Source organism: Nuphar pumila, chromosome 17 (genome assembly GCF_984573655.1).
Source record: "Nuphar pumila chromosome 17, dmNupPumi1.hap1.1, whole genome shotgun sequence".
NCBI classification, from domain to species: Eukaryota; Viridiplantae; Streptophyta; class Magnoliopsida; order Nymphaeales; family Nymphaeaceae; genus Nuphar; species Nuphar pumila.
Window position 1 is genome coordinate 69,490,863 of NC_143265.1, and position 21,638 is coordinate 69,512,500.

General features: G+C 38.8%; 1 protein-coding gene across 4 annotated transcripts in view; it reads left to right on the top strand.

Moving 5' to 3' along the window:
* Positions 1 to 3,795, top strand: part of LOC149812132 (uncharacterized) — a 60,448-nt gene extending 56,653 nt beyond the window's left edge. For 2 of the 4 annotated variants that reach the window (XM_089993207.1, XM_089993208.1), the window contains one exon: positions 3,378 to 3,795. In XM_089993207.1, coding sequence (XP_089849333.1) covers positions 3,378 to 3,692 — 315 coding nt within the window. In that variant the 3' untranslated portion in view covers positions 3,693 to 3,795. Of the gene's footprint in view, positions 1 to 3,364 lie in introns of all 4 variants that reach the window. The other 2 variants (XM_089993209.1, XM_089993210.1) reach the window with 2 other exon arrangements.
* The last annotated feature ends 17,843 nt before the right edge of the window (positions 3,796 to 21,638 follow it).

The following is a 21,638-nucleotide window of genomic DNA, read 5'->3' on the forward strand; positions in this document are numbered from 1 at the left end:
GTCAATAATGACAGGCTGATAGTGGCTTGATTTGAGCTGAAACATACTTTTGGGGGCTAAAATCATTGGTCCATATTGAACTACATTGTCAAAAGAATCATTTTGGTCTATATTAGACATGATTGAAATTAGTGGCTGGGGAACCTATTGAGTTATTGATTAAAAAAGACTTGAAGTTTGAGAAAGATAAATAATTGTTCTTCAGCTTTTGTCAATAATGACAGGCTAATAGTGGCTTGATTTGAGCTGAAACATACTTTTGGGAGCTGAAATCATTGGTCCATATTGAACTGCATTGTCCTTCCTGAAGGGGATGTGTTCATCTATTCTAGTTTAAGCCACAAATATTAAGATCATTTTGCTCTATGGGATGTATCTTTCAGATATTGGAGTTTTTTTATTGACTTTAAACTAGCTAATCTTAATTCTTGAACATTAGTTGTAAAATATTTAATGTGCATAATGTATAAGGTATTATCATTAACATAATCTGATTTAGACCTGTTACCCTGTTGAATACAGTGTATAAGGTTGTGGCCAAATCAGCTAAAGAAGGTTATTGGAGGAATCATTTCCCATAACCAATATGGATTCATTCCTGGAAGAAGGATGCATGAATGTAGCATCATTGCAAATGAGGCCATTCATGCTACAAAGGCAACGAAATGCCGTCATTCATCCTTAAAGTAGGCATGGACAAAGCATTTGACTCAGTAAGCCAGGACTTTTTATTTTATTGCCTTCAGGAGATGGCCTTTGGGGATTGACAGAGAAGGTGAATTAAAGGTCTATTGGAATCAGCCTCTACAGTTTTCATGAATGACTCAAAGTTCAAAGTTTCAAACCCATCTTGGGGTTGTGCCGAGGAGACCCTTTATCCTCTTTGTTGTTTGACATTGTGTGAAAAGGTCCTAGCCTGTTACTTTCTAAAGCAGTTTAGGAAATTATATTAAAGGTTTTCCCTTGCTGGGTATGAAAGGTCTGAGAGGGTAGAACATGTTGAAATTAGGTTTGAAGATAAATGCAGCAAGTTTATGATCCCTTTTAGCACTAAGGAAGGCGCCAAGGAATTGGCTCTTTTAATCTTAAAGTACATTCAAGGTGATTTGCCTACTGAATATTTAGGTATACCACTCATTAAAGGTATATCCCTGAATGCTCATTAGAATATGGTGGAGGATAAGGCAATGCAAAAATTACGAAATTGGAAAGCCAGGTAGGTATCCTTTGCAGAAGCCTTGTATTTAATACCTTCCTACTTGACGTTTTTATATAATCTTCCTAAGAAAAATGACAAGAGGTTGATTTGGCACCTCAGAAATTTCCTTTGGAAAGGAATTCATGATAGTCCCATAAGCTTCATAGAGTGACACAACATTGCCTAGGAGTAGAGGGGGTCTTAGCATGAGAAAACATGAATATGACTCATTTTAAATTGGTGGTGACAGACAGCTGGATATTTGGTGGGCAAAGTTCATAAAGCGGAAACATGGTATGGTTGGATGACCCTGAAATTGGAAAGAGTGGGCCAATTGGAAAGGGGGATCTGGGATTTGGCGGGGTTGGTCAAATAATTCAATGTTTTCCTGGAGATAATCAATGTCAGTCTGGGAAACATCCGAGCTACTGCATTCTGGCACAACATTTGGCTGCTTGACGCCTCTCTGTACAACTGCTTTCCAAGGCTTTAAAAGCTGGACACATAAAGACACAAATTTCAAATTGCTGTATTGACATGGATGGTTGGAAGGTAGGAGGGAGGCGTCATCAAAGTATTGTTGGAAGCTGAAATGCTCCTGTCATTGCTGCATCTATGGCAACTCTCAGAAATACCCGACTTTCTGATATCAGGACGTTCTAAACTAGATGTTTTCTTAGTCACATTTTGTTAGTTAGCACTCTCACCTCTAGGTAATTTTCCTTTTACAACAAACTTTGAGTGTCAAGAATGTCACAAGAGCAGACATTTTTCATTGGTTGGTGTTGAAAAAAAGAGCCTTGATTGCCAGGAGTGCTCTTCTCATTTGGTAGGGTTAACTCGTCTTTGGCAAACAGATGTCTTTTATGTCTCAAGGTTGAGGCGGACGTTCAACGCCTATTTTGGAATTGCCTATGCTTTCAGTTCCTGTATAATTTGGCTGGGTCAGATTTCAAGACAAGTTATATTGTGAAGTCAGCAACCTGAGATATAATGCTGATGCAGATAGTGAGTAGGAAGGGAAAGAGGTGGCAGATCATTTAGAGATGGTGGTTATACCTTGCCTGGTGGCTTGTATGGAAGGGGAAAAATTGTAGAATCATTCATGCTTTGTTGTTCCTGTGACTCGTCACAGTTTTTGCTTTTAATAAAATTTCCCATTCATTCCAAGAAAAAAGACATTGCAACGATGCTCACCTATGTCACACGGACTCTTCTAAAAGGGCACCGCACCCGCACCCGCACCCAGGTGGGTGCGACACTTGGACACAGCTTCCTTTATGTTAGGTGAAGTCAACCACACTGAGGTCCATTTCTATCCAAAAGTAGATTCAGTTAACCCTAATCAAGTCCATTTTTATCTATATTATATATATATAAATACATAAATGTACACAAATACACAGTGTTAACTTAAAACTGTTATATATATATATATATATATATATATATATATATATATATATATATATATATATATATATATATATATATATATCCTTCCGGCACCCTCGCACCCAAGATTTTTTAAAGTGCTGTATTGCCGCATCCGCACCCACACCTATGTGACATTGATGCTCACATATCTATGAGCTTATGATGTTGACTGTCCACCTTTAGAATTGGGTTGGCGTGGTTTGATACTTTTGATACCTAATGTTTTATGAAATGTCAATCCTACTGTGTGTACACTATCTGATTTTCAAGTACTGTTGTCTAGAGTCTCCAGATTATGTGCTTGTCTGATCTATACAATCCTCATCATGTTTCATTCTTGTTAGCTTGCATTTGTACTCGGATTTCACTGCCATGTTTATTATGTCAAGTACTTTTAACATGGTAAAGCTTATGCAAATGTACAGTTCCTGTCTTCTTGTCTGTGCCTGGGTAATACAGGTGGAAGTTCCCTCGATGGCCATTTCTTTTAAAGAGTAGATTGAATTGTGTTCATGCCATTTGAAAGTTGGAGGTTTACCTAAAACAATTTTCTCACGGCTGATAGATTTTTGTCATTGTTATTAACATTTCCTGTGTTGCCAGTTACCAGGAATCTGTGGTTGATATATCTGCATTCCTGCTTACTCATGTGCAAACAACTTAGCATTTTTCAGCCCTGGTAACTTGTTGTTTTTGCACTTGTGCATCACAATGATTAATGTGGCACAGACTTTTATAACAGGCTGAGAGCTCAGAGTTATGGATTCAGACGCCCCGGGAAATTTCAGGCTTGCAGTCACCTCCATATTATAATCTATCAGGACAAGTGCCACAAGCGGGTTACATGCCCTCTCATACAGGTCATGCATCATTCAATGCTCCACAATCTTCACATGTACCTTTTGCCAACATGTACCATCCTTCGCAGCCAGCAGCGCATCACTTGGTGCACCAGCAGTTGCCAGGAATGGGTGGTATGGCTGGGGCGTCTGGTTCTCAGGTTGGAACCTATCAGCAACCGCAACTGGGCCATCTGAATTGGGGCAATAATTTCTGATTGCCAATCATCCAACCTTTTATAGATTATGGCAGAAAGGGACTGCCATGGGAAACATTCTGTAATGAAAAATCATGTTTAATATCTTCTTAAGTCATGCCAATTCGGTCTCCTCTGTCCTGTACTCCCCTCCCCACATTTACCACATTCACATGCAGGCCCAATTACTTTCATGGAAAAGCAAAATGAAATCCTGATCCATTTTGAAGTACGTGAACCTAGAGTACAGCTTTCTACCTACAGTATAGGGAGACCCACCAAATTTATTGCATTGACAGAATGATTTAGAGTGATGTAGTGACTATGGCTGGTTAGGATGCTGATGTTGGTGCTGTAGATTTGGGGGAATGCTACTGCTAAGTAGTTGAAAGAGTTGATGGAGAGATTCTGCATATACCCGTTTTATAGTGGTCTTTTGCGTATAGAAGCTTAACCAATTTCTTTGGCAAAAAAAAAATGGAGTTGATTAAAGGTGGTACGAGTTTTGATGCCTAGCAATACCTTGATTTGAGTGCTTATGGTGTTCTTTCACCATTGGAAGCCCATCGACCTGATAGTGTTAATTTGCATTCTTTTTGATGGACTAAATTAGTAGGGATATTTTAATTGCCACCGGCTGCTGGAAATATCCATTCCATTTTAAAGATATTAGGATTCTCCGCAATTATGTAAAAATTTTGAGGTAGTCTTATTCCACTTTAATGTGCGTATCGTTTTCATTACTTTGGGCGCGCATTTGGGTAAGGGTTACATTTTCACATGGTCAATCACACGCAAAAATGAATCATATTATTAGGGCTGGTAAACTAGCTCAACAGAGGTTGTTCAAGCTTGAATCTTTTCTTGTGTCTAGCCAACCGAAGCTTGAGCACATGAAAATCCTGAGCTAAGAGATGGACGAGCAAGTTCATTTACAAAAAACTTATATTTTTTAAAAGTAAAAACAATAAAATTTAGATCCTAAACCTACTAAGCCAAGCTTAAACTAGCACATTTACAAAATAAAACTTATAAGCAATAGGATTTGAGCTCTAAACTTATTGTTTGCAGACCAAGCACTTCAACCATATTCATTCTATAATTTAAAATCTATGTAAAAACTATTTGTTATTAACAAATGAGTCTAAACTAGCCGTAACTAACATTGGTTGTTAGTATGCCTATTCCAAGAGTTTTAGTGAGCGCTTTGCGAGCCGAGCATGAGCTGAGCCACGAGTAGCTCATCTCATTTTCCTGCCCTACGTCTTATGCAGAATCTCATCAATTAGTTTCTTATTTTGACACTACAAGACAAGACGTGATCTAATTTGGTAGGTCTATAATCTAAGCCTTGTTCAAGTTGAAATTAACTGAAAACACAGTCACAAACCTATATAGGTTGGATTAAAAATCTTGTTGATATTGTCTTTGGATGAGTGGATAGTCGATCCAAAGCGAAATCCCATTCTCAACTTCATTGACATATATCTGATGTGATGATACCTGGATTATCGCGTCTGCCCTTCAACAAGCAAACTAAAAAAAGGAAGGGAAGATATAATGAAGCGGGCAAGTCAATATTGGAAGAAGCAGAGCAGGTTGTTCCATTTATCTACTTTTCAAAACATTACAGCCAACGACACTATTTGGTAACATACAACCACTCTCAGACAGAGTACATGTTTTCATAACAAGATACGGTCATTTTGCGACGATCCTACCAAAAGAGGCCATTTCTTCCCGTTGAGAGCCGTCCCACCTATTTCTGCTCCGCGAACGGACACCGGGGCGTCTTTTAAGGCGCCGGGGGTGGTGGCGGAGAAACGTAATGTATGATGGGATAAGGGTGGTAGTAAGGAGGCGGTGGATGTTTATGCTTGTGGGAAATATGTGGTGGCGAGGGCGGTGGTGGTGAAGATTTGTGGTGATGGAGTAATGGAGGTGGATGTTTGTGTTTGTGCATGGGTGGTGCCGGTGTCGGTGGTGGTGGATACTTATGCTTGTGCGTGTGGCTCGGAGGAGGAGGAGGTGGGGGTGATGGCGGAGATTTATATGTGTAAATGGGTGGAGTTGGTGGTGGAGGTTTGAGCTCATGAGTAGGTGGAGGAGGAGATATATTAGAGCACAGCCCTGGTGGTGGTGGTGGTGGGGATGGGTAGTGGTGGGAGGGAAAGGGCGGTGGAGGAAAGGGAAGGCTTGGGGTGGGAGAGCCACGCCATGGACTATGGTGATGATGCTCTGCCCTGGTGGTGCAACCAAGGAGGAGGAGGAGGAGGAGGAGGAAAATGGCCAAGGGGAGGCGGAGCAACCACACCATATTGGCGGTCGGTTGGTGGGAACACCGGGAGGGGTCGATTGGGTTTTATAACCGGAGTCCGGTCGCTCACTGTGGGGTACCATTCAGTGAACAGCAGAAAGGTAAAGTCGCAAAAGAGAGTCCACGCCATCAGTTCTTGCCAGCCTTGGCACGCGCGAGTCGTTTCGTTTTTCGAACCGGTTCGCTTGCATGGGCTTGATACATGAAACCCATTCGCTTAGGAGGAGTATAATTGTTGTTAAATATATTATTTTATCATAAAATCTAAGTATATGATACATATTTTTTATTAAAAAACTTTAAAAAGTGGCATTTGGGTACAAAAATATAAATTCTACCTACTCTTTTTGTTGCTTTTACTTTTGTTTGGTTGTTACTCTGTGTTTCCCCCAATACTTCACAATTTATGCCTTAAGGCACCTTTTGTCAAATCAAGATGCCTATTTACTCTAGTATGTAGGTTCCTAGTGCACGAGCATATAACAAAGTTTCAAGTTTCCTGAAGTGAGTAATCTGTGAGTGTGTGATGTAAATCGAGAGAGCTCAATTTATGAAAAAAATGTACGTTACAATACTCTTGTGCACAAAAAACTCATGAAAACAAGAAAAATACGAGAAAAAGAAAAGAAAATAGAAAATAAAAAGAGAATAAGAGATCAAAGGAAAATAGTAATTGATTGATCTCATTCAATTGTTTGTTTACAGAGATCTCTCATCTATAAATATATGAGATTTTACTTAATTTTAATTGAAATAAATTACCCAATATGATAAACTTCTAAAAAAATAAAATTTATCCTAAAAATATGAATATGATATAATGATCCAAACTTAAAAACCAAAATAGAAATCTAAAATGAAAATTGATTCAAATGGATCCTTGTGAACCCGAGTCTCTTGCTATGCGCCTGCATCAGAGTGTTCCAGGTGTTCGGGTTACGGGCACTTGAGTACTTAATTATGAAGCCCACCAATGAAGGCATCCACACATCGGGTGAAAGTTGAAACGGGGCTTGTTGAGACAAGTACTAGCCTCCCTCATCAAGCAAAATGATAGGAAAAAACAAAAGGGAAATTTTGTTTAGAGGAGTAGGTTTGCCTAATAGTTCAATGAGTCTTACATTTAAAAGATAAAAAAGAAAAAGAAGAAGCAATGCTTTAGGACTCAACTTTTCACTGAAACTATGAAATAAGCTTGAATTCGAACAACAATTTCTCATAAGGTATGATAAAACTTCCAAACTGCATCTGTTACATAATAAAATAGGCAAAACACACATTTTCAAACCAAAAGTGAATAATGATTCTACTTTGCAATTTCAGTAAAAAGTTGGACTCTAAAATGTCTCGTGTACGACTCTCTTTGAAAAATCAGGCAAAAATTAGAATTCAAATGGATTTTGCCCAAAAGAAAACTAGATACATCATGAACAGTTCAGCAAAAATAAACACAATCCATAAACTAGGATAAAGCACAGCAGATCTAGTACTCAGCAAAGAAGAAATCCCCACCCCACTCGAATTTGGATCAGGTGCAATCACATTGCACAAAGTGCATGTGCTGGCCACCACCCATAAGCTGTTGGGCACCACAGCTCTCTCTCTCTCTCAAGAGAGAGAGAGAGAGAGAGAGAGAGAGAGAGAGAGAGAGAGAGAGAGAGAGAGAGAGAGAGGTAACGTGGTGAGCATGTGCTTAACCATAACACCACCGGAATCGACAGTCCATACTCCACACAGTGAGCTTGAACATGTACTTCCAGTATGTTAATATGTTATGGTTTAAGTATATCCATATTGTATATCTTATAAGCAATAAAGTACCAAGCCTTGTCACATAATCCATAAAGGAGAAAGCAAAAGAAAGCATGAGTTGGTTCACCACATGCACTCTGAAATGCTTCGTAGGATATCTCCTTTTTACTCCAAAGCTTGTATCACCTGATATTAACATAAGGTTTCTTTGATAAGTTATTTTATGTCTTATTGCATTAAAATGTGATTTGGAATCTCATGCAAATGAGAAAATGAATCTCATTTGCACAGCTAACCAAACACGTGATTTGGAATGTCATGCAAATGAGAAATGGAATGTTAATCACATTTGAAGTGAATCTCATGTTATTCCAAATCACATGGTGGAATATGTTATTTGAAATCATGACCTCATATCACATTCACATGAGATGCAATATGATTACTTCTCTGGTTAGAAAGAAAAGGAAATTCCTTCATGGGATTTTTAGCAAAAAAGTTCACTCATTCAGCTAGAGAGGACTTGATGCACGGGCCTGATCCGAATCCGAATCTGAATTGTGTTTATTCAATCCAAATCTGAATAAGATTTGACAATATAAGACTGAATCCGGATACAAAGTATATAGTGATACTGAATCTGGTAAAGGAAGACCAAAGTCAAGGTTTTCACATGTAAATTTTGCAAATAAATTAGATTAGATCCAGATCTAAACCCAAGTCCAATATAAAACTCTGATCCAAATGTGTAAATCTGAACCTGATCTGAACACCCTTTCGGATCATAATTTAATTATCCGTATCCAGAAATAGTGTCGGATTTACACCAGAAGTCTGCTCAAACCCAATCCGTTTGCCCTCCTATGGGGGATCCTACCACATATCGAAACTAGATATCTACCTTAAAAGATTAAAAAAACAACAACTGTTTTTATTGGAAGGCCACCTCCATGTTGACAACACAATGATAATAATTATGGTGATAATAGTGATAAATTATTATTCAGTTTATTACTTCAAAAATAACAGTAACGGCGGATGACGACTCACCTAATCAACAATAAGATACATAAGTTCGAGTGCTTGAAAAATATCTGAGTTGTATAAATTGGCAATTTTTTCAACAGAGAAAGCTGGGGTTAGGCATAGTGACAAACTTTTTTATCGGCAAAATCTCATTTTTCAAAAACTTGCGAGAAATTGAATTTTTTTCGTAAATCTCGCATTTTTTTTCGGCAAAATCTCGGCAAAGAAAAATAAATTTAAAAGTATTTTTTATAAGAAAATATTAATAAAAAATTTTAAAAAATAAAAATACATGGGTTTTTCAGGATAAATAGCCATTTAAAACATAAATATCACATTTAAATAGCAGTATTTATGTTTTTTCATAAATCACACAATATTTTGAAAATCTCGTGAGAAATTGCCATTTCAAACTTTCAAGCAATTTCTCGCGATATTATCACAAGATTTTCATAAATCTCGCGAAATTTATTACTATGGGCAGACCCCTACCGTTATACAACTGTATCATTGGATTCGAACTTGCAACATCCCAACACAAGGTGAGAAGCACTAACTGCTCCTGCCAGCCCGCCCCTCCTTGATTGTATAAATTGGCATTACTCAGCTATAAGAAATGAAGGGAAAAAAAGCAAAAGAAAAAGGAAAAGTAAAAGAAAAGAATTAAGTAAAAAAGGAAAAGGAAAATGAAAGAATGAGTGAAAAGCTAAGAGCAGACAATAAAACATGATTCATGGAATTCGTCAAGGGCGCATTTGAATGCCCTCCCTCAACAAAAAAAGAAAAGACATAAAAAGGCCCATTTGAATGACAGACCCATTGGCATCCAGAATGCCCCCACTTTGGCAACAGCAGATCAGGTGCAATGGAGTTGCACACTTTGAGTGTGCAGCTGCACCCGACTGGCTTTTGAGATACATCCTCTCAGATGTGGGGCCCATCAGAAGATATGGAGGGCAGATACGGTGCCTGCACACTAAAGTGTGCAATGTGATTGCACCTGATCTGCCGTCCACTTTGGCAGGACTTCCACGCCCGGTTTTACTTTCACTTCAAACTTAGCAAATAAAAGATTGTGCACTGACTTTGGCCTCCTAAAAAAAAGTAAAGGTGGTGGTGGTGAGATGAGGCTTCAAGGGAATATTTTGCAGGTCAGGAAGCATGCCAAAAGCGTCACCTGTAAAAAGAAGGGATTAAAACAAAACAAACGATGCCTGGATTTAGGGCTGGTAAATGAGACCATAGTGACACATTTTTTTTCGGCAAAATGTCGTTTGTCAAAAACTCGTGAGAAATTGAAAACTTTTCATAAATCTTGCATTTTTTGTCAAAATCTTGGCAATAAAAAAATAAATAAATAATCTAAAAAATAGTTTTTATAAGAAAATATTAATAAAATTATTTAAAAATAAAAATACACTATTTTTTCAAGATAAATAGCCGTTTAAAATGTAAATATCACGTTTAAATCATTGTATTTATGTTTTTTTTAATAAATCTCATGATATTTTGAAAATCTCATGAGAAATTGCCGTTTTAGACTTTCAGGCAATTTCTCGCGATATTATCGCAAAATTTTCATAAATCTCACGATATTTTGTTACACAGAATGAGACGAACAAACCGAACAGGTCATGTTCTCGCTCAGCTCATTTACCAGTGGATGGAACTCATCCTATGTCAAATGATGGGATCCTTAATTAATCCACACTGAATAGAGCAATAGATTTATTTAAAAGAATGAAATAAAAGCATGCACTACCAACACGTCTGTACATGAAAACAATTGTAATAGAGAGAGAGGGGTATTGTCGGACGCGCCCACCGTGTCCATTTGATTTTTTTAGCGATTTTTGAGCTTTGGTGGCGATCTTGACAGCCCTCTAAAGCTCTTGGGAAAAAAATTCTTTTAGCGGCGGTTGTGACTGTGCTAAAGGTCCCTTTTTTACAAAAAATGATGTTTTCACCACTAATCTTGCCTGCCCAGCGGCAAAAAACCGTTTGAGGATGCTACACTCGTGTGTGTGTGTGTGTGTGTGTGTGTGTGTGCGCGCGCACGCACGTCAATATTAGTTACTAAGCCATTGAGTTGAAATCATTCTTCAAAAATTTTAATTTTTTTGTAAATCAAATGTTGTAGATGTGATCTACATGGTCTGTTTAGTAGGAAACTTATTTTGAACCATGTGATTATAACAAGTAATTAGGCTTTTAATGGGATTGAAAAATAAACGTGTGCTAAAATTTTATAACTTAAAAAATCTCATTTTTACATTACAAAAGCATGAGGCTTGATCCTTAGCAAAACAAACCATGTTGATACAAATTTCTACCTCTATAGTTCCTTGCCTTCATTAGTAGCAAATATTATCCCTATATATAATGGTAATGTTTGCTACCTTTAGGTAAGAAACTCTTTACTGAAAAATATAATATTTTTTTTATCTTTTCAGGCTTTTTTCTCATATGACTTTTCAGATGTGATTTACATATTAAGTAGAAATTGACCTTTGGATCATGTTGTTTTTCTTAAGTATATGTCAGATTTTATGAGGGTCGAAAAATCAACTTCTTACAATGTACCAATTTTTTAAACCTCAGTAAAATATAATTTTTACATTGAAAAATTATGTTCTAAGGCTCATTCTTACTATTTTGACCCTGCTGAACACATCCATCAGGTCAGATTTGGTCGACAACACCTCCTCCTGCGAGCTTGGACTTAAGGGGTCATAAGGGTAGCAAATGCTATATATATATATATATATATAGGGTCTGGAAGATCCTACCTATAAACAAAATTACATGGTGGGAATCCAATCAGGATTCATATCCGACCACTGTCTATCCTCTTCAGTGGTGCCCAATCTGGCCAGAGACCCACCAACATCATTAAAACCCTGAGAAACTGAAACAATACCGATCCTGTTAAATCGAAACAACAAACCGACCAATCTGTCCATGACTTCATTGGAGAGACCCCTTCCTTACAAAGGATTGCCGATCAACCTGGATTGATCCCTGCGTGAAGTTTGAATCTTGAGATTGGGTGTACCTGAGATATGATTTAAGATTTTCATCCAAACTTTCCAATCTCTATCCTTGACGCTCGAATCATTGATGGTCCAACCTACTTTCAGATTTCTCGAATTGTATACCCTCCACCTGCCAACGATTTCTGTAAATGCCAAATATATTTACTTTAATCCAATGGAGAGGAAGTGGATACCAGCTTCCCGCATTTCGCCAATGCCATGCGATGGGGTGATCCAAATCCTGAAAGATTCTAAGAACGTGTTCTCTCACGGCCAAGAAACATGTTCTTTGAATTTGCTGCACATTGAAGCTGATGCTCTCAAAGATGATGGAGTTGTGAACGATCCACAGCTTCCAAACAACCACTTGAAAAGCTACCAGCCATGCACTAATGGGGTTTTAATCTAAAGCAACTACGGCACCATCTTTCTAACGAGGCCTCTATATATCGATATGTGAAGGATACACCACTGACCGAACATCCTGCAGATTTGCCTCCATACACGTTGCGATATTCTGCATGTGATGAAAATGTGGTTTACAGATTCCACTCAACTTCTGCATAAACAACGACTGGCCATAGAAAAAACCAACATTTTCAAATGCTCCTGTGATAATAGCCGATCATAACAGGCTAGGCTCAAAATCAGGTGACCGTGGGAAAACTTGGGGTGTTGGTCTGGGGAAAGTTGCAAGCGGTTTTAGTGGAAAACCTATTTGAGCCTGCCCATGAAAACATATTTAATGAGAGTCAATATGCCAGCCGTTACTGCTATTCCAATTCTCAAGTCTATTAGGAAACTTCTTTAATAGATGACCACAATGAGATTGTTTTAGCTGCACTTTAATGAGAGGAAGGCCTAAATATTTAATTGGAAAATTAATGGGTCTTTTGACAATTTGAATGGAATGTATAAGGATTTCTTACGATTAATAAGGTCTGATTTTGCCTCAAAGTCATGGATAATTTTGAAAAAATCATCTAAAGATTGCCTTTGTTGCAGAGAAAAAAGAGAGCGTCATCTGCAAAAAGTGAATGGCTCCAACTAAAGCCCTTCGCTTTCAGACTCTCCATTCACCACCATCGCAAATTTAGGAGCGAAGATACAACGCATAATACAATGGGTCCAGGATTCTGCAAATCCAAAGTGAAGAAAGGTATCCTCCAAGAAGTGTCATTCAACACGATCCTAAGCTTTAGGAAGGTTCCTTTTTAAAGATGATGGAGGGAGACTTGTTATGGCCAAGAAGCAATTAATGCATGTGCAATGACCCTTCAAAATGGGACGAAATTTAGCTAAGAAATGAGCTCCTCCGAAATAAGAATAATATGGGTAGTGTTTATGCGTGTGAGAATCTTACCTTTGACGAAAAAATCTTGAATGGCCACGCAAACATCCTTAAAGATGATGGACTAAAAAGACTGAAAGAAGCTACTTCGAAAACTATCTAAGCTTGGGGAGCTTCTTTGGTCATTGATAGACAAAACTGCATTAGAGTTCTCATCTTCTAAAATGGGTTTGATCTGACTCTCTCCTCACTCGTGACTAGGGGTTCCATGCATGAAGCTTTCAAATACATTAGGGTTAATTGTTGAACAAGAAAATAATTTAGAGATGAAATCTTTGTTGGATTAACCACCACGTGGTGGTTATCCACAATGTAGATTCATCCCCACATCAAGGACGATCTCTTCCGATAAACCTACATAGGATCAAGGGGGAACGGTTACGCAAACCGTTCCCCACCCTATGCCCTATATAAGAGGGTATCATGAGTGACCCTTATCAAGGAGAAGCAGAAGCATCGATAATATGCTACAGAAGGGAATATGTCTACTCACCGGCTGCATTCGAAAGCCTGCGTTCATGGTGCCAACAGCCCGGCTGAGCGGAGATAACCTTTTTGTCCTAAACGACCATCACCCTTCGGCAGCGTTCCTTCTCTGCTCCAGTCGACCCCCACCACCATTAACAGTAGCCCGTCAATGGTTGGCTCAGGTACGCAACACCTCCCCTGTTGATCTACTGTTTTCATAACAATATTTGTGTTTGTTGTGCTTTTCTGTCACAATGCCGGATCAAGGACAACAGGGGAGGTGATTCTGGGATGACCCAACATTTGGGTTATGGGCCCACACCACGCCTCCGTTGAGAGGGCTCGACGGTGTTTTTTCAGTAACTGTCACCATTGGGCGATAGTGTTTTTCGACAGAGCGGAGTCATCGTGGGGCGACGTTGCAGGCAGTCGACAGTAGGTCGTCGTGGGGGCGACATGGTGTCGTCGATAGCCAATGACTGTCGTCGTAGGGCGATAGAGTAAAAAAAATAATAATAATTTGGACCGGCTTACCACCAGATGTGGGGGTTTCAGTCGGGAAGGGCACATCAGCTGCTCCTGTTGCCTTTTCTCCTCGATCAGGGTTCTGTAGAGCCAATGAAGCTGTCGTCGATGACTGTTGAGTCGCCAGAGCACGACAGCGGGCCTGTAATGGCAGGTGTCACCCCATCGTTGAAAGAAAGTGATCGTTGGGTCACTGACGGTGGTGGCAGCCCCGACTTTGCCATCATATTGTCGATAATCATCGGATTGTCGGATCGCCGCAGCCGACGACAACAATCTTCATCTGCATCCGGAGGAGAAAGAGCGAAATAGGGTTTCAGAAAACCCTATTTCATGTTTCAGGTTCTTTTAAAACCAGTTTTGGTTCCTAGGTCCTGGTTTGGATCCAGACCCGCCCCACCCGAATCTGATCCATAAGGTTATTTGGATCAGATTCAAGATTTGGGTGGGGGACCCATTCTAATTCGGTCCATGACCCGCATATTTTTTGGATCCGGATTGGATCCATAACTGGACTGATCCATATCACCCGTCCCGATCCATAAAAGTCTTTTTGGATTTGATCAGATTCTCGGGTAATGGATCCAAAATCCACAGGACCCTGACCCGTTATGTTTTTGGATTCGGGTCGGGTCTCTGAGATCTACTTTGGATCTCTGGAACCACATTCGGTCCATTAAGTTCATTTGGATCGGGTAGAAGTTCAGACCCAGAGCTGATGACCCATACCAACCCATAATATCGATTGGGTTCAGATCCAGATTTAGATCTTCGGGTATCAAATCCCGAATCTGAAAAACATTCTCTGGATCAGATCTGGGTAAGCCGGACCCAGTTGTTTCAGTGACTGATCCAAAATCCGGTTAAAACCAGATTATATGGTTCTCGATCCGTCAGCCTGACAAAATCGGATTCAAATGATCTGTAATAGGGTTCAAACCGGTTCAGCCAGTTTGGCCTATTTTTGAATCGATCCGGATCTCTCTATAACCAGTTCTCAGACAACTGAGACCGGTTCACTGTTTTAGAGACCGGTTCAGAGCATTACAGGCCCGATTCAGTATATTTTAAACTGATTCAAAGCTTCATATGGCCGGTTCATCCAGTTTTCAGATTGGTTCATGGGTCATATGGCCGATTCATCCAGTTTTCAGATTGGTTCATCGGTCATATGGCCGGTTCATCCACTTTTTGGACCGGTTCTTGGGTCATTTGACCGGTTCATCCAGCTTTTAGACCGGTTCGTGGGTCATATGGCGGTTCATCTAGTTTTCAGACCAGTTTGTGGGTCATTTGATCGGTTCATCTAGTTTCCAGACCAGTTTATGGGTCATTTGATCGGTTCATCCAGTTTTCGGACCGGTTTGTGGGTCATATGACCGGTTCATCCAATTTTGGACCATTTCAAGGCGTTGTTTCATATTGGCATTAAGGATAGTTAGATGACTTAGTGTATTCACGTCACCAAAGTGACTGAATACACATATGCCATTAAAGAATTTCAATATTGTTATTCAGTTTAAGCCGATATCAATATTGTACTTAGATTTCGTGAAATGATAAATGACCCAAATGTAGTTTTATCGTGTTTGGAATTTAAGGTAGAATAAGGTAATCATGTCAAGATACATCACATATGTGTATCCAAAGGTACCTTGTGTCGATGGTCTAACTTCACAAGAATTTTAGTTTTACCGAATATAGTCGATAGGCGAAGTGATTTCGTGTGTCGGAGCTCTTACCAAAGTAGGACTCTGATGACCCTCTTCACTCGCCTGAAAATAAGCATATTAAGGACCTTTATTCTTTTGTTTTTTTTATTAAAAGTTTTAGTCTCGTACGAATACCTTTTTGATACATGTCTTTTGTCGTGCAGTTTCTAGTTTTGTGATTTTAGATGGCTCCAGTTGTATTCTCTTTCTAGATGGATCAAATTTTAGTGATTGGAAAGAGATTGTACTTTTTACATTAGGGTATATGGATCTAGATCTGGCCCTAAGGATAGAAGAACCTGCTGCTCTAACTGATCAAAGCATTATTGATCATAAGACTGCTTTTGAGAAGTGGGAGCGCTTAAATAGACTTATCCTATTGCTTTTGCAATCTAAGGTGGCTAAGAACATTCGTAGTGTCATACCACAATGCAGGACAATTAGAGAGTTTTTAAGTGCTATTGAAGAACAATTTGTGAGTTCCAACAAGGCCAGAGTCAGTACCCTGATGTCTAAACTCATATCTATGTAATATACTGGAGGGAGAAGCATTCGCCAGTACATTTTGGAAATGAAGAACAGTGTCTCAGCTAAATGACATGAAGCTCATCATCTCTGATTCTTTCCTAGTGCATTTAGTTCTAGCGTCCTTGGAATACAGACCTTTCAAAATCTCTTACAACACACATAATGATGAATGGATATTCAATAAACTTATGTTCAAGTGTGTTGAAGAAGAAGAGAGATTGAAAGAAGAGAAGGTGCAAAGTGCACATATGGCTTCTCATGTACCCAAGATAGGACTGAAGAAGAATGCATTTAAGAGAAATGCTAGGAAGAAGCCAGTTGGGGATACGTTATCCCAAGGCAAGCAATCTGACTCTACTCCCATAAAGTACTTCTTTTGCAAGAAGGGACACAGGAAGGCAAATTGCATAAAGTACAAGAAGTGATTGGAAAATAGAGGTAATTTGTCATTTGTTTCTCATGAATGTAATTTATTACAAATTCTTGAAAATAGTTGGTGGATTGATTCTGGTGCTACTGTTTATATTTTAAACTGTCTACAGTTGTTCCTGAGCAGAAGGGAACCAACAATACATGAGAAAAACATCTATTCGGAAAACAAGATGTGTTCGCATGCGAAGGGTGTTAGAATCTACAGGATTACTCTAGATACAGGCGTAATTTTAGATCTTCATGATGTCTTTTATATTCCATCATATAGTAGAAACTTAATTTCAATTTTAAAATTGGATAAATTAGGATATTGTTTTAAGTTTGAAAATTCCAAATTGTTCATTTATAGAAATTCAATTGAAATTGGTTCTGCATAAGCTTATGATGGTTTGTATAGACTGAATGTGAAGATCCAAACTCAGGAGTCCCTGACTTTTGAATACACATTAGTTGAAAATAAATATGGCTTGATAAATGATAAATCTTAAATGCTTTGACATCGAAGGTTGGGTCATATCTCTGAAAAGAGAATAAAGAGACTCGTAAATGAAGGGATCTTAAAATCTCTAGATTTTAACGACAATGACCCATGTGTTGATTGCATAAAAGTTAAGCATACAAACACATATAAAGAGGGTGTCAAACACAATATTGAGATATTAGAGATAGTTCACACAGATGTATGTGTACCTTTTACCCCCTGTTACACTGGCAACAAATATTTTGTCACCTTTATTGATGACTATTCTCGGTATATGTATCTCTACTTGATCTTGAAAAATCTGATGTTTTTCAGATGTTTAAAGAATTTAAGAAAGAAGTAGAGAAATAAACCGATAAAGTTATTAAAATAGTCAGGTCTGATAGAGGTGGCGAATATTATGGTAGGTTTATTGAGATATGGCAAAGGGAAGGACCATTAGTGCCATTTCTCAAAGAGGAAGGCATTATGCCTTAATATACCATGCCTGACAGTGCCTATCAGAATGATGTAGCTGAAATGAGAAATTGTATGCTTAAAGAAATGGTCAGAGCTATGTTGAATTATTCAACACTTGCCATGAAGTTGTGGGGTGAAGCCTTAAGGACTGCTGTGCATATTTTGAATAAAGTACCTACAAAATCTGTGCCTAAAACTGCTTATGAGTTGTAGACAAGTATGAAACCATCTTTGTCTTATATGCACATATGGGGATGTCCTGCAGATGCTAAGTTATATAACCCCCACATTAAAGCCTTTGATCCAAGAACAACCAGTAAATATTTTATTGGTTATCCAGAAAGATCAAAAGGGTACAAGTTTTATTGCCCATCCCACTCACCACAGATTGTTGAAATGGATAAGGCCAAATTTCTAGAAGATGGTTCAGAAGGATTAAGTGCACTTCAAAACCTTGGTTTTGAGGAAGTACAAGATCCAGTTTTGTCACCTGTTAAGGAAAACACCGAAAGATACCATATTATTATTCCTAATGATGATGTGGTTGATCATTTGATTGTTGATGCACAAATCCAAAGTGAACCTATTGTGGACAATATGGAAGAGCATGAACAGGATGATCAGATTCAATCTGAACCTGAAGAACGACCTATTTGAAGATCCATAAGAATTAGGAGATCTGCCATACATCATGATTATGTGGTGTACCTTCAGGAGCCTGGTGATTTCATAGACATGGATGATGACCCGTTGACTTTTATGAAAGTTGTGGAAAACAAATAATCTATACACTAGATAGAAGCTATGAAAGAAGAGTTAAACTCTATGTCTAAAAATCAAGTGTGGAATCTTGTTGAGTTACCTAAGGAAGTAAAGCCCGCAGGGTGTAAATAGGTCTTTAAGATCAAGAAGGACTCCAAAGGTAACATAGAGAGACATAAAGCAAGATTGATTGTTAAATGATTCACCTAGATGGAGGGCATTGACTATAATAAGACATTTTCTCTTGTCTCAATTAAGGAGTCAATGAGGATAATTTTGGCCCTTGTAGCTCATTATGACTTAGAGCTACATCAGATGGATGTAAAAAAACGTTTCTCAACGGGGATCTGAATGAAGAGGTATATATGGATCAATCTCTTGGTTTCTCTGAAAATGATTGTCTGGTTTGCAAGTTCAATAAATCAATATATGAACTTAAACAAGCCTCCTGATAGTGGTATATTAAATTTTTCTAAGTCATTGTGACTTTCAGGTTTACAGAAAATATTATTGATCAATGTATATACCTTAAGAAAAGTGAGAGTAAGTTCATTATATTGATGTTTTATGTGGATGGCATTTTACTTACAACCAACGATATAAAGTTGCTTTCAGAGACAAAATAGTTTCTTGCATCATATTTTGATATGAAAGATATGAGTTTGGCTGCTTATGTTCTTGGCATTGAGATTCGTTGAGACAGAGCAAAAGGTTTTCTAGGTCTCTCCCAAAGATCCTATATAAATAAGGTGTTAAAGTGATATGGGATGAAGAATTGTTCTCCTAGTTCAACACCCATATCAAAAAGTGACAAGCTGAGCCTAAAGGATTGTCCACAAGACGATATTGACAAAGCACATATGAGTGCTTATTCATATGCATTCGTTATTGGCAGCTTATAGTACACGCAGACATGTTCTCGATCAGATATTTCTTTTGCAGTAGGGGTGCTTGGCAGATTTCAGTCTAACCCAGACATACCCTATTGGAAGGCTGTCAAGAAAGTCTTGCGGTACTTGCAAGAGACAAAAGACTATATGTTGACGTATCATAAAATTGATCACCTCGAGGTCATTGGCTACTCAGATGCGAACTTAGGAGGATGCTTTGATAGTAGAAAGTGTACTACTGGGTACGTCTTCTTACTTGCTGGAGGCGCGATCTCTTGGAGGAGTGGGAAGGAGACGACCACTGCTGCCCACACCATGGAAGTAGAATTTATAGCATTGTACGAAACTACCTCGCAGGCTATATAGTTAAAGAATTTTATATCACAGTTAAAGGTGATTGATTCCATTGAGAAGTCAATGAAGGTCTACTGTGATAATGAATCTGCGGTGTCCTTTTCGAACAACAACAAAAGTACTACGTCATGTAAGCATATAGAATTGAAGTATTTTATTGTTAAAGAAAGGATGGAGAATCATTTAGTGCATACTGTTAATATTGGTACCAAAGAGATGATCGCTGATCCTCTTACTAAAGGGCTAGCACCAGGTTTATATTACGAACATGTTATGAGGATGGACTTGTTAAACTCTTTTTCACATATGCATATAAATAAAGTGATCACTTTCAGTTCATTGATTCTCGTTATTACTTGTTTGTTATTAATCTCATAAGGATTAGAGATTCAACTAAGGACCTATAAAATAAAATAAAAAGGCCATTCTATTCATCAAGTTATTCCCATAAGGTTTTCTGGTTAAAAGGTTTATCGTCGGATCAAGTGAGAGAATGTTGGATTAACCACCATGATTTACGTGGTGGTTATCTACGATGTGGATTCATCCCCACATCAGGGATGATCTCTTCCGATAAACCTGCATAGGATCAAGGGAGAACAATTACACAAACTGTGCCCCACCCTATGCCCTATATAAGAGGGTATCATGAGTGACCCTTATCAAGGAGAAACATAAGCATTGGTAATCTGCTACAGAAGGGAAGATGTCTACTCACCGACTGCATTCGAAAGCCTGTGTTCGTGGTGGCAGCAGCCCGACTAAGTGAAAATAACCCTTTTGTCCTGAATGACCATCACCCTCCGACAACGTTCTTTCTCTGCTCCAGTCGACCCCCACCATCGTCAACAACAGCCCATCAATGGCTGCCTCAGGTACGCAACACCTCCCCTACTGATCTACTGTTTTCATAACAATATTTGTGTTTGCTGTGCTTTTCTGTCACACTGCAGGATCAAGGACAACAGGGGAGGTGATTCTGGGACGACCCAACAATCTTATGCTTCTCTAAATATATCCTCCTATCCCACAACACTGGAGCCATCCTCCCTTTGAAACCAATGAATTTGTTTGCTTTCCATATTCCTATTAGTCACGAGGTAAAAAAAGTGTGTTTTGATCCTTCTTTTTAAGCCATTGACATCGTGACTTTTGCCGCCAATTGGCTTCCTCCAATTTGAGAATGTTAGAGAGTTCATCTTGAAGGTGAAGTTCTTTATCAATAGCAAATGAGTTTTCCTGGTCAACCTGTTGTTGCGGATTTGAAATTGCCTCGTGTGATCTTTCTGAACCCATAGATCCCTTACTATGTTCTTGTTCCATTCTCGAAGATGACAATGAATTACTGATAACTTCGATGCCACGCAAAACATGGGATAACCTACTATCTCAGTAGACCACGCGCTCTTGACCACTTCGTGGCAGCCAGGGACAAGTTCCCATGATGAAAAATATTTGAACGGTCATGACACCTTGATTAGATGGTTCGTTGCAAAGAAGAAAGTATTATGATCCGAAACCGATTTCAGGAGCATAGTTAACGAGGACAGAACTCCTACTGAAGCAGACATGGCATTCAATGCTTTTTTCGCTTGCATTAACGAGTTTTTTGCCATAACATCATCTGGGGTGCCATCGAATATTGGAGATTGCATTCTTGAACCTTTTCGGTCCAAGAAGTAACACCCATAATAACAGTCTGAGGCTGACCCTGCTTTACATGCGTAGTCTGCAGTAACTCGTATAGGATTCGGTCAGTAGTGTACTCATGAAGTACTCCTGTGTTCACTCTCTGCTTCGTAATTGTGTGGAACATAGCTACCAAATATGCGGGATGAATGAGGTGTGGGAGCGTCAAAAGCCCCCAATTTGTAT